The 13,691-nt window shown below is 38.9% G+C and overlaps 1 protein-coding gene across 2 annotated transcripts in view; it reads right to left on the bottom strand.

The window, feature by feature from the left end:
* USP54 (ubiquitin specific peptidase 54) overlaps positions 1-10,553 on the bottom strand; it is a 66,384-nt gene extending 55,831 nt beyond the window's left edge. For both annotated transcript variants that reach the window (XM_024741073.1, XM_024741064.1), the window contains exons 1-2: positions 9,793-10,553; positions 1,824-1,916 (exon numbers count right to left, since the gene is read on the bottom strand). In XM_024741073.1, the coding sequence (XP_024596841.1) occupies positions 1,824-1,916; positions 9,793-9,939 (240 nt within the window). In that variant the 5' untranslated portion in view covers positions 9,940-10,553. The remainder of the gene's footprint in view (positions 1-1,823; positions 1,917-9,792) is intronic.
* Between the last annotated feature and the right edge of the window lie 3,138 nt (positions 10,554-13,691).

Genomic DNA, 13,691 nt, shown 5'->3' with positions numbered 1-13,691 from the left:
AAAAAAAAAGATATTTGTGACCCTAGTGGCAAAAAATTCAGAAGACTCAGTTATCTCTTTCCAGAAATATCTGCCTACCATGGACTGAAACTTCAAACTGATGTTGGTCAAAAAACTGTTTTGAGTCAGTTGTTGCAAATTTAACTGCGAAATTCTCCTGGATTTTTTGGTCACAATTCCTGCTCTCAGGTATAAAAGCAACTAAATTAATAATGATCACAACCAAGCATCCCTGTGACAAACCAAGAATTCAGACTTTATCAGACTGAAAAATGACTCTAGAAGCTTACTCAGAACTTAGGCATACTCATCCAACCATAAATAACCCATTGTATATCAGGACCAAGAAAACAGCAAGGATAAGTGTTTGAAAAGTAATAGAGAATGGGCCCTTCCACATCCTAGTTCTTTCTCTTTAGCAACTTACCTAAAGAGAACTCTCTCGCATTAGGGCATTTTATTTGTCTCTAAATGAATCCTCAGTTTCATTTTATTCAGAAATGAAAAACTTGGGAGTCAGATAATGGGGTACACAACTGATATAAAGAACCTATTGATTATTACATGTGATAATAGGAAATATTAGGGAATGGGAAAATTTTAGTACTGGATTTTCTTTTTGTTGTTGTTGTTTGTTTTTGGTGGTATGCGGGCCTCTCACTGCTGTGGCCTCTCCCGTTGCGGAGCACAGGCTCCGGACGCGTAGGCTCAGTGGCCATGGCTCACGGGCACAGCCGCTCCGCAGCATGTGGGATCCTCCCGGACCAGGGCACGAACCCGTGTCCCCTGCATCGACAGGCGGATTGTCAACCACTGCGCCAGCAGGGAAGCCCTGGATTTTCTTTTCTTAATACATTTTTTTCTTTTTATTTTTGGCTGTGTTGGGTCTTCGTTGCTGCACACAGGCTTTCTCTAGTTACGGTGAGTGGAGGCTACTGTTCATTGTGGTGCGTAGGCTTCTCATTGCGGTGGCTTCTCTTGTTGTGGAGCACGGGATCTAGGAGCACAGGCTTCAGTAGTTGTGGCACACGGGCTCAGTAGTTGTGACTCGGGGGCTCTAGAGCGCAGTCTCAGTAGTTGTGGCACACGGATTTAGTCACTCCGTGGCATGTAGGATCTTCCCAGACCAGGGTTCGAACTCATGTCTCCTGCACTGGCAGGCAGATTCTCAACCACTGTGCCTCCAGGGAAGTCCCCTGGCTTTTCTTTTGTTTTGTTTTGGTTTGGTTTTTTTTTTTTTTGCGGTACACGGGCCTCTCACTGCTGTGGCCTCTCCCGTTGCGGAGCACAGGCTCCGGACGCGCAGGCTCAGCGGCCATGGCTCACGGGCCCAGCCGCTCCGCGGCATGTGGGATCTTCCTGGACCGGGGCACGAACCCGTGTCCCCTGCATCGGCAGGCGGACTCTCAACCACTGCGCCACCAGGGAAGCCCCCCTGGCTTTTCTTAATAGAAAGAGTTTGTTGCTAAATTTAGCTTTAATAGACAATAGTTAATTCCATGAAAAACAGTTGGTTGTTCATTCTTTCAAAACGAAAATTTAGTGTTAGCTTTTCGGATAAATACTCAAAGTCTAAGCAAGTTTGAATAGTATCCGATCACATTAAATAGAGTTGTGTGGGCAAAAGGTTCAGAGAAACAGAATACCTAAACCAAGTAGTAGTTCTTTGAAACAAGCAAAACTAATCATACTTATCCTTTGTACTAAACCACATGCAAATAATGCAGTAACAAATTGTTTAGCATCAACCTGAATAACCAAACCACCTTAATATTGATCATTAACCTAATGACAGTGAGAAGAAACAAATTTGAAGTATTTACCTTGAGAGCACAAAAGATGCAGGAATCTCCCATGCATTTGTGAGTTGTAAGCTGCCTAAAGCTACGTCTGAAGATGTCCAAGTGCCATAAAACCTGATGAAAAGGGAAAATACTTCATTACTCTACAAAAAACCCCCATTTAATTTCAAATTCAAGAATTCAAGCAAACATAGGTAGACAATAGACATTGTTACTCCCAAGAGAAAAGTTCATTCTAGTATATTAAAAAAAAATGTCAAAAACGGTGAGGTATCCAACCAGAGGGATAGGTGACCATATTCTGGAAAAGACACTAATTCGAACATAAAGTAGGTCACACAGAGAAAATATGATACTAGATACATCAAATGTGATCCTAAAGAGAGAAGTTATGGGTTAAAAACTGCGGAATAAGGATTTATTTCAATGGTCCACACAGGAAAACCATGAATATTTTAAAACTTATTTAGGGGCTTCCCTGGTGGTGCAGTGGTTGCAAGTCCACCTGCCGATGCAGGGGACACGGGTTCGTGCCCCGGTCCGGGAAGATCCCACATGCCGCGGAGCGTCTCAAAAAAAAAAAAAAAAAAAAAAAACTTATTTAGAAGCCTGAATGGTAGTGTGGAATTTTGTCTTTGTTAGATTTCTCAATTTTTGGACCTTTCTGAGAGGTGTGACCTCCTTAAGTCAACAGAATAAAAAAAATAATGGTGATATCAACAGTAATAAATCGGTTCATAGCAGGCAGAGTCAAGATGGCATATTAAGAGGACGCGAAATTCGCGTCTCTGCACAACTAGGGTACCTACCAGGCACTGGTGGGGGACCACGGACACCTAAGGGGACGGGAGGAACCCCCAGCAACCAGATAGGACGTGGGGCATTGGGGGGAGTGAAGGGGGAAGAGAAGTGGAGAAGGGAGGGGACTGGCATCCCTGAGGGGCGGCTGGGGGAAGGGATCCCATGCCTGAAGGGGGAAACTGGGTGAGCATCGGGAGGGCTGAGGATCAACAGGGATCGTGGCCAGGTTTCTCCTACCCACTTGGGCCCCCGGGAGCCTGCTGAGATGCCAGGCCTGATCCTCTGTCCACTGAGGCCCCCTACAGCCGCACGGGCCTACGGGAGTGGGAGGGAGGGAAGGGGGAGCAAAAGTAAAGGCTGGACCTCTGGGACTGGCAACCCTCAGTGGTGGCTGAGGGAGGGGAGGAGTTGGTACACCCAGCAGGGGCCACCCATGGTTAGGGGTCCATCAGCAGCAGAGGGGACCCTGGGGGAGACAATGGGGGAGGGGCACAAAGGAACGGAAGGGAACAGGGCCAGCACCTTCTCTGTCCACTTATGCACCAGGGGGTCTATTGGGCTCCCGGGCCTAATCCTCTGCCCTCAGAGCCTTGTCACCGTCCAACACGCTAGGCCTAAACTCCACCCATACACCCTCACTAAGGGCCCTACCTCCAAACTCTAGAACTCCACACTTCAGAGACCCTCCTTTCCACGTGCAGCCTCTCTCCTTCCCGTGCAGGTCCTAAGCAGAGGCCCCGCCCCATGTTTAAACACTGCCCCATCGAGGCCCCACCCCCAAGGCCTTTTACGGCTGCTGCGTGGGCTCTAGAGCCCAGGCCCTGCCCCACACCCAAATGTCACTCCCCCACTCACCTATATCCTGCCCCACCCTAAACTCCACCCCTGCCTAAGTTCCACCACCACCTAAACTCCGCCCCCATAGCCAAGGCTTTTCTTTTTTTTCTCTCTTTCTTTTTTCCTCTTTTAGATTGGGGTTCTGTTTCATCTTGTTGATTCTTTTATATTTTTATTTTTCCTAATAAATCTTTTACTTTTTCTAATTTTATTTTATTCTTTATACTTTGTTATTATTCTCTCCTTTTGGCTTGTTCACCCCACCCCTTTTTTTTCTTTTTTCTGTTGTGGTTTTATTTTACCTTGTTGCAGTTGTTTAAATTATAGTTTTATTTTTCCTAGTATTTTTTATCTTTCTAATTTAATTTTGTTTTTTACACTTTGATATTCTACTGCTCCTTTCTTTCTTTCCTTCCTTTGCTTTTTCTTTTTTTTACCACACCACGAAGCTTGCAGGATCTTGGTTCCCAGGCCAGTGACAGGTCAGGCCCGACTTCCTATGATGGGAGCTCTGAGTCCAAACTGCTGGACTAACAGAGAACCTCAGACCCCAGTGAATATTAATCAGAGTGAGGCCTCCTGGAGGTCCTAATCACAGCACCAAGACCCAGCTCTAATCCAACTGCCTGCAAACTCCAGTGCTGGATGTCTCAGGCCAAACAACCAGTAAGACAGGAACACAGCACCACCATCAAAAAAAAATCAAAGGACAAAAATATATGTTACAAACAATGGAGCAAGGTAAAAACTTACAAGACCAAATAAATGAAGATGAAATAGGCAACCTACCTGAAAAAGGATTCAGAGTAATGATAGTAAAGATAATCCAAAATCTTGGAAACAGAATGAAGAAAATACAAGAAACATTTAACAAGGATCTAGAAGAACTAAAGAGCAAACAAACAGTGATGAAAAACACAATTACTGAAATTGAATTACTCTAGAAGGAATCAATAGCAGAATAATTGAGGCAGAAGTACGGATAAGTGACCTGGAAGATAAAATGGTGAAAATAACTGCCAGGGAGCAGAATAAAGAAACAAGAATGAAAAGAATTGAGGACAGTCTCAGACATCTCCAGGACAACATTAAATGCACCAACATTTGAATTATAGGGGTCCCAGAAGAAGAAGAGAAAAAGAAAGGGTCTGAGAAAATATTTGAAAAGATTATAGTTGAAAGCTTCCCTAACACGGGAAAGGAAATAGTCAATCAAGTCCAGGAAGCACAAAGAGTACCATATAGAATAAACCCAAAGAGAAACACGCAGAGACACATATTAATCAAACTGTCAAAAATTATATACAAAGAAAAAATATTAAAAGCAGCAAGGGAAAAACAACAAATAACATACAAGAGAATCCCCATAAGTTTAACATCTGATCTTTTGGCAGAAACTCTGCAAGCCAGAAGGGAGTGGCAGGACACATTTAAACTGATGAAAGGGAAAAACCTACAACCAATATTATTCTACCCAGCAAGGATCTCATTCAGCTTTGATGGAGAAATTAAAACCTTTACAGATAAGCAAAAGTAAGAGAATTCAGCATCACCAAACCAGCGTTACAACAAATGCTAAAGGAACTTCTCTAGGCAGGAAACACGAGAGAAGGAAAAGGCCTACAAAAACAAACACAAAACAGTTAAGAAAATGGTAATAGGAACATACATATTGATAATTACCTTAAATGTAAATGGATTAAATGCCGAAACCAAAAGACATAGAAGGGCTGAATGGATACAAAAACAAGATAAATGGACAAATTCTTAGAAAAGCATAACCTTCTGAGACTGACCCAGGAAGAAATAGAAAATATAAACAGACCTATCACAAGCACTGAAATTGAAACGGTAATTAAAAATCGTCCAACAAACAAAAACCCACGTTGTGATACACCATATTAACAAATTGAAGGAGAAAAACCATATGATCATCTCTGTAGATGCAGAAAAAGCTTTTGACAAAATTCAACACCCATTTATGATAAAAACTCTCCAGAAAGTAGGCATAGAGGGAACCTAACTCAACATAATAAAGGCCATATGTGACAAACCCACAATAAACATCGTTCTCAATGGTGAAAAACTAAAATCATTTCTTCTAAGATCAGGAACAAGACAAGGTTGCCCACTCTCACCAGTATTATTCAACATAGTTTTGGAAGTTTTAGCCACAGCAATTAGAGAAGAAAAAGAAATAAAAGGAATCCAAATGGGTAAAGAAGAAGTAAGCTGTCACTGTTTGCAGATGACATGGTACTATACATAAAGAATCCTAAAGATGCTACCAGAAAACTATTAGAGCTAATCAATGAATTTGGTAGAGTAGCAGGATACAAAATTAATACAAAATTAATGGTAGAGTAGCAGGATACAAAATTAATTGAAGGTTCCTTAAAAAACTAAAAATAGAACTACCATATGACTCAGCAATCCCACTACTGGGCATATACCCTGAAAACCATAATTTAAAAAGAGTCATGTACCACAATGTTCAGTGCACCACTATTTACAATACCCAGGATATGGAAGTAACCTAAGTGTCCATCGACAGATGAATGGATAAAGAAGATGTGTCACATATATACATGGAATATTACTCAGCCATGAAAAGAATCGAAATTGAGTTATTTGTAGAGAGGTGGATGGACCTAGAGTCTGTCATACAGAGTGAAATAAGTCAGAAAGAGAAAAACAAATACTGTATGCTAACACATATATATGGAATCTGTAAAAAAAAAATTGGTTCCGACGAACCTAGGGGCAGGATAGGAATAAAGACACAGACATAGAGAATGGACTTGAGGACACATGGACGAGGAAGGGTAAGCCGGGATGAAGTGAGAGAGTAACATTGACATATATAGCCTACCAAATGTAAAATAGATAGCTAGTGGGAAGCAGCTGGGAGATTAGCTTGGTGCTTTGCGACCACCTAGAGGGGCGGGATAAGGAGGGTGGGAGGCAGATGCAAGAGGGAGGGGATATGGGGATATACGTATGCATATAACTGATTCACTTTGTTATACAGCAGAAACTAACACACATTGTAAAGCAATTATACTCCAATAAAGATGTTAAAAAAAAATCTGTTCATAGTTTGTAACCTTGATACAATGTGATGCGAACAACACTTTACTTCTATGGTATTCCTCTCAAGAACCCATAACGCCAATCTAATCATGAGAAGCATATCAGACAAACTGCAATAGTGGGACATCCTACAAAATACTTGACTAGTACCCTTCAAAATTGTCAAAATCATCAAAAACAAGGAAATTGTGTGAAACTGTCACAGCCAAGAGGAGCCTAAGGAGACAGGACAAGTAAATGTAAATGTAGTATCCTGGATGGGATCCTGGAATACAAAAAGACACTTCATAAAAAAACTCACGAAATCTCAGTAAACTATGAGTTCAGTTGAAAAAGAAATGGTGTAATATATAGCATAAATGCCTTAGGAAGCTCCTCTTATCTGGAAAACATTTAAATAGCACCATATATGAAAAGGCACTACTTTTGGAGCACCAGATTATAGCACACCTCCGAGGCTTCTTCATACTTTGGTGTCTATAGATATAAATTTCCAAAAGTTCTTTGAAACACGTTACACTCCCAAATAAGCAACGCCTTTTTATAATAAATGTAATAGGTTCAATACATCTGTGGTGAACACAGCTTTCATACCAAAAGTCAGAATATTAGCTCATTGAAACAATTACTTTCAGCTTGTAACATGATTATAACAGGCACTCCAAAACTATCAATGTCTTCCAAGTATAAATATAAAAATAGGTATGTGTGTGTAAGTTTTATGTTCTATATGGCACTGGAAATCAGAACAGAAATTTGTAAATATTATTGCTTAGACTGACAATAAAAATAGAACATATAGAAAAAACAGAATTATAAAAACAGGACTATGGCCTGATAGGAGGTAAACACACACACATTTATATCAACACCTTTTTTTACCTTCCTCTAAATTACAAAAGTATTATTAGTTTATGCAAAGTGACTCAAAAAGCTAATACGTTGGGGGGAAAAAACCTAACCAAACACCCACCCCCACCCCCGCTGCAACTGCATACAATTTGTGGTAGTAATTACTGAAGGTACTTAAACTCTTTCTATAGTTTGACAGCATAGACTTTTTGACTCTTGACAGCATAGAATTTTTTAATGTTTTCAAATAAAAATTTGAAAACAGAGTATGGAAGTTTTATTACATAAATAATCTTGACAATGAAATTTTATCATTTCAACATGGATGGACTTGGAGGTTATTATGCTAAGTGAAATAAGTCAGACAGAGAAAGACAAATACTGTATGATACCACTTATATGTGGAATCTAAACAATAAAATAAACTAGTGAATACAACAAAAAAGAAACAGACTCACAGATATAGAGAACAAACCAGTGGCTACCAGTGAGGAGAGGGAAGGTGGGGGGCAAGATAGGTGTAGGAGATTAAGAGGTACAAATTATTCTGTATAAAATAAGTAAGCTACAAGAATATACCATACAACACAGGGAATACAGTCAATATTTTATAATAACTATAAATGGAGTATAACCTTTAAAAATTGTGAATCGCTATGTTGTACACCTGTAACCTATATAATATTGTACATCAACTTTACCTCAATTTTTTTTAAAAGACATTTTTAATACTACTGAGAAGACTAAACATGGACTGGGTATTAGATAATATTAATAATTTTAGCTAAACTTTTTAGGTGTGATAAAGTCTTTAAGATTATGGTTTTTTTCATGTCCTTATGTACTAGAGAAATACACTGAAGTATTTAAAGATCACATAATGCTCGGGAGTAGCTTAAAGTAATTCAGCAAAAAAAGGGGGCCAGTGAATGAACTAAGACTGGTAAATATTAATCATTGTTGAGCCTGGTTGATGTGTACATGAAGATTCATAATACAAAATAAATAAGTAAATAAATAAATAAGCTTGACAAGATCCTTGTACTACAAATGAAGAAATTAAAAAAATACTATTACCTGTACAAGGTCACAAGGCTAGTCTAAAGAAAGGCTAAAACTAGAACCCAGGTCTCCTAAGTCCAGTGCTTTTTATATCAAATATGTTGTCTTTTTTTTGGGGGGGGGGGTATAATTGCTTTACAATGGTGTGTTAGTTTCTGCTTTATAACAAAGTGAATCAGTTATACATATACATATGTTCCCAATTGTCTTGTCTTTTATTCTCTCATAACAACTTATTTTCTCATACATCTGAAGTGTAAAGCTAATATTTTACCCAAGCATAATTATCTTGGGTGGCAAATTTCATTTACTTTTACTGTGAAGAGGAGAAAAAAGGGGAAAGCAATCACTTGAAAGTTAGACCAAGGGGGATGAACCGAACACGCTATGGCCCTGATTGGGCAGGGCAGGCAGACAGACAGGAAGCATTGGGATTCTGAGACAGCTAAAGTGGCAAGCAAGACAAAAAGGGAAAATTTAGAGTAGATAATCACCTTAGAGGAATTTATTTTCTACCAGCTCTGTGCAAGCATATCTGACCAGACACCGCAGGAGAGCTCAGAGGAAGGAGATGAAGAAGTGGACAAAGACTGGACCCCGATCAGAACGTGTGCTAAGAGCCTGAATATTATGAGACAAGAATAACATACCTGATTCATTTAAATTAAGTTCAAAAACAGGCAAAACTAATCTATGGTTGGTGGTTACCCTTCAATAGTGTTCACCCTTGGGGAGTGGTTAGTGACTGGAAGAGAGCACAAGGGAGTCTTCTGGAAGCTGGAAATCAGCTCTTTGTTAATCTGGGTGCTGTTTACATGGTTGTGATCAGTTTTGAAAGCTGAACTGTATAATTATGATACATGCATTTTCCTGTATGTATATTATACATTAATAAAAAGTTAAAAAAATATTAAAAAAAAGAATAACATACCTGAGAATTGTGGAAAGAATTTTGCTTTCTATACTAGAGGAAAGCAACTAGGGTGATGAGACACCTTTGTCTCAGATGGAAAAAAAGGAAACAGTAGAGACTGTTCAGGAAAAAAGTCAATAAACAAGTAGTAAGATCATCTAGTCCATGTACCTCCCTTTAGACAGCTAAGTAGTAGTAGTTACAGTTATTATTTCTACTATCATTATTACTCTCCTCTTTTACAAACGAGGTAATTGAGACTCAAAGAGATAAAGTGACTTGCCTACGATCACAGAGATTAACTTAAAAAATGATGTTAGGCTGCTGACCTCAAACCGAGACTATCAAGTATCAGATTTAAAAGAGTAATCAGAAATACAGCATCAGCAAGTGAAAGTCAAAGTTCACCAAAAAGAAAGAAATTACCCTTACCTGCAAGGCACTGTTGAGGAAGCAGCTGTTTTGTCCTGGCTCATTGCTGAGGCCTTTGCTGGGGGCTATGGAGGTTGAGCTTCGAGGAGCAAACATCCCTTGGACACTACCACGGCCCCCTGAAAAATAATTTCTCTTCCAAGACATTATTGTTCACATTTAGCCTGAAAACACAGAGGAAGTTTTGTATCTTTTGGGGAGGGAGTTTCTGTCTGCTGAAGTCCTTAATATAAAGAGAATCCAGAATTTAACAAATTTATGTTGAAAGATTTTAAATTTACAACATTTCAAACATCATATATGCAGCTCAAGAAACTCAGGTATCCTTAGATCCACATGACAGAGCTGTCCTCTACTTGCTCCAAGCAATGCCCAAAATGTAACATGGCACAGGATTAATTCAAACAGAGAAATCCTTCCTTCGATTTTTCTTGAACTGCCTCCATAAAACCCTGGTGAAGTGGCTGTACTCCTCAACTCCAACAGAATCCAGGATCAGGGTAGGATGTGTTCTTTAGGCTTGTTTATAATGCTTCTTGTGGATTGAAGAATTTTCCAACTGGAAGGAGAGGCAGACAGATAAGCAAGAATCCAACGCAACCCTCCTCGCCTTCTATTGCCTCGTCCCATCATCCTCTGAAGTAAAAACCCAAGTTCTAAGCAACTGACATAGATTCCACAAAGCTAAGAAGCTTGTTTGAAATAAATGGAGTTTCTGTTGTTGTTGTTCTGCTGCTGTTTTTTAATATGCCCCAAATATTTTCTAGTATTCCATCCAGAACTTCAGAAAGTCTCTTCTCTTTTCCTCTGTGACTAGACTAGCCAGCTGTGCCAGAGAGCTTTAAAGAAAGAAAAAAAAAAAACAATCAAAAGCTTGCGTCATTTAATGACTCTACTAGCTTTGTGCGCTTCTGCCAAGATCAGCGTTGCCTCACCTCTCACTAAAACTTGAAACCGAGACAAACAATGCTCACCACCCCACCCCCGCAAAGAAATCCTAACAACAACAAAAAGGAGAAACACTCAAACCAAAGAGGTGGGAAGAAAAAGGTGTGCGCAGCTTTACTCTCATAGGAGCCTCCTCCCAAATTTTCTAGGAGAAGAAAGTTGACCTGGACAAAAATAAGAACTGAATGCAAACTTTCCAAAATCAGGCTAAGAAAAAAGTTACCAAGTAAACACACACCAAACTAGAAATTGAAACTGTTTTGGATGTTGTGAGTACAGAAAATTTTCAAGGTATTTTAAATGCTCATGGCTATAAAAGCCTATTTAAAGGTGGGAGGGTCATGTTATCAGTCTGGGCTCTGAGTAAAGATGTCCCATCCCAGAGAAACCCTCATGGCGAGTGAACCATATGTCCTTAACATCCAGTCCAAAAGAACTAAATCTTCTGACCTGTTTGTTTGTATGTTACATTTTTTGCCAGAGGATCAGAGAGATAATTTGGGTTACAAATCACTTAATCCTCAGATTATATCCAAGGTATTCACAATCAGAGGCCATCCATTGACCAACATTAATTTTCAACTAATTAAAATGCCAGTGAGGCAACAAGGGAAAATTTCCTTGGAAGGAAATGCTTCTAATATTCACCTTTAAGTTTTCCTGTAAGGCTGCCAGGTCCACAGAAGGAAAAAATTAAGAATGTTAAATATTAAATTTGGTTTCTAACAGTTTCCCAAGCTTCTCCCTTCCTTCCCACCATCATATGGATGACCTAAAAAAGCAAAAATGCTATAACATCTTAATCATTCTTGGTTCACCTAGCACTATCCATAGTGTGTTCAGGGGAAAAGCTGAGGCACAGGAACATTAAACGGTTGCACAGACTGTTCTTTCCCTTCTCTAAATTCCCAGACTATTTATAATCTACAGATCACAGTTGAAGTATTAGATTATACATTATAGTGTCATATTATTCTGTATTTGTTTTTATTAATCTCTATTTGTTTTATATGGTGTCAGTCATGTATCCTGACTATGACTGTATGAAATGAAATACTAACTAGTGTCAGACATGTGCTAAACAATACCTATATTCTTTATTTTATCTTCATAACAGCCCTATCATGTAGGTATTAATAGTTCCGTTTCACAGAAGAGTAAAGGGAGGCTTAAAGACATTAACTTGCCCAAATCAAAGCTGGTAAGTGTCAGAGCTAGAATTGTTTGACTACTTACTGTGACTTAATTATATATTTTATTATACTATTCCAAAAGCTCCTAACACAGTGCTAGTCTAGTCATAAGCAGGCACTCAATAAACACTGCCTGATGATTAGCATATAGCACCAGGCAGGACCCCATGTCTCCTACACAGACTACATGACCCTCAACCCTCTACACACACCCCATACACACCCCACTCGAGGCCACTAAGCAACTTCCAACAAGCCATGCAGCATTCCTTCAGCTCAACTGCTGCAAAAGAATGACAAATACCAACCCTCCACTTTGCTCAAAGCCAAAAGGACTTGGCAGGCAGGTGGGGTTTCCAGTATCCACATTAGGAGCTCACTGAAACTCAGCCTGCCCTATGATACACACCCCTGAGTTCAGGGAGCAAAGGGAAAAAAGGCAGTAGCAGAAAAAAAGATTCTCAGGCTCTGAATGGCAGCATTATGTAGGGTAAGGCAAAAAGCTCTCACACTTGAGCTAGGTGTGTCAGAAACCAGAGGTGAGAGCCAAAAAGAACAAAGCCAAGAGTGGTAATAACAAACAGTCCAAGAAATACTGATGACAAAATATTTCACTTAAATTACAGGTCTAGCACCAAACAATATAATCCATCTACGAAAGATACATGAGAAAATAAAGAGTTCTACCGACATGGCTCTAACAACCTATTTTTAAAAAGAAAAAGAACTTCCTAGGCAATACCAGAGTATTTTAGGGGTAAAAGAGCATAATGTCTGCAACCTACTCTGAAATGGTTCAGGAAAAAAAAAAAATTTGTGTGTATGCATGTATACTTATGTATATATGGAGGGAGAAGGAGAGAGAAAATAGTAAAGCAAATATAGCAAAATGTTAACAATAAATAAATCTGGCTCAAGGGTATATGAAAATTCTTTGTTCCATTTCTTGCAACTTGTTTGTAAGTTTTAAATTATTTTTTAAGTTGACAAGGAATTGATATCTGCAAATAATAAAAGAATTTAAAATTATGTAAGAATTAGCTTGTACTGTATGAAGTATTAGTAACTCAATGCAAAATCATGACTAAAATCATTAAGCTGGTAGATAATAACCATGCCAGATGATATTGGCAATCCCAAATGAAAATAAAAGAAAGAAAAAGAAAAATGTACAGATATGAGGACAAATTAAAAGGAAATAAAAGCTTGAATCCTATTTCTATGACAAGGAGAGATCGAAACAGTGTAAGTTCAAGCTGTTGTCAGGAGTAAGTGATGTAGAGTAATTGTGATATTATTAAGAGGACTAGGACTAGACCTGGAGTTGGAAAAACATGGGTTCAAATTCTACATTTTTACTACTTTATGTAATCCCAAATAACTTAGGTGTCCTGAACTTTGTTTTCTGGGTCTATGGAACGGTGGCACAATACGTATTTCACACAGTGACTGAGATTTAACATGATAGGTATGTGAAAGCAAGTTTTCAAAACAAAGAATTAATAATGAGTTCACTGAATGAGTGAATTGCTGAGCCTAAAAACTGAAAAGTAAATTTCTGTTTGGGGACCTCAGGATACTAGAAAGTTGTAAGCCAGCAGGAATAAGTCTTCTAATTATATAAAAAGAACAATAGGTCTCACATAGAGCAAGGTACATGTCAGTATGATTTAGCTATGTGCTTGAAGAAACATTTGAATTTTACAATTATTTAAAAAATACAAAGTTTAAAAAAATAAAATAAAAAGTTTAACATAA

This window comes from Neophocaena asiaeorientalis, unplaced genomic scaffold, assembly GCF_003031525.2.
Source record: "Neophocaena asiaeorientalis asiaeorientalis breed wild unplaced genomic scaffold, Neophocaena_asiaeorientalis_V1.1 scaffold484, whole genome shotgun sequence".
Lineage (NCBI taxonomy): Eukaryota > Metazoa > Chordata > Mammalia > Artiodactyla > Phocoenidae > Neophocaena > Neophocaena asiaeorientalis.
This window is presented reverse-complemented; position numbering and strand designations above follow the sequence as displayed.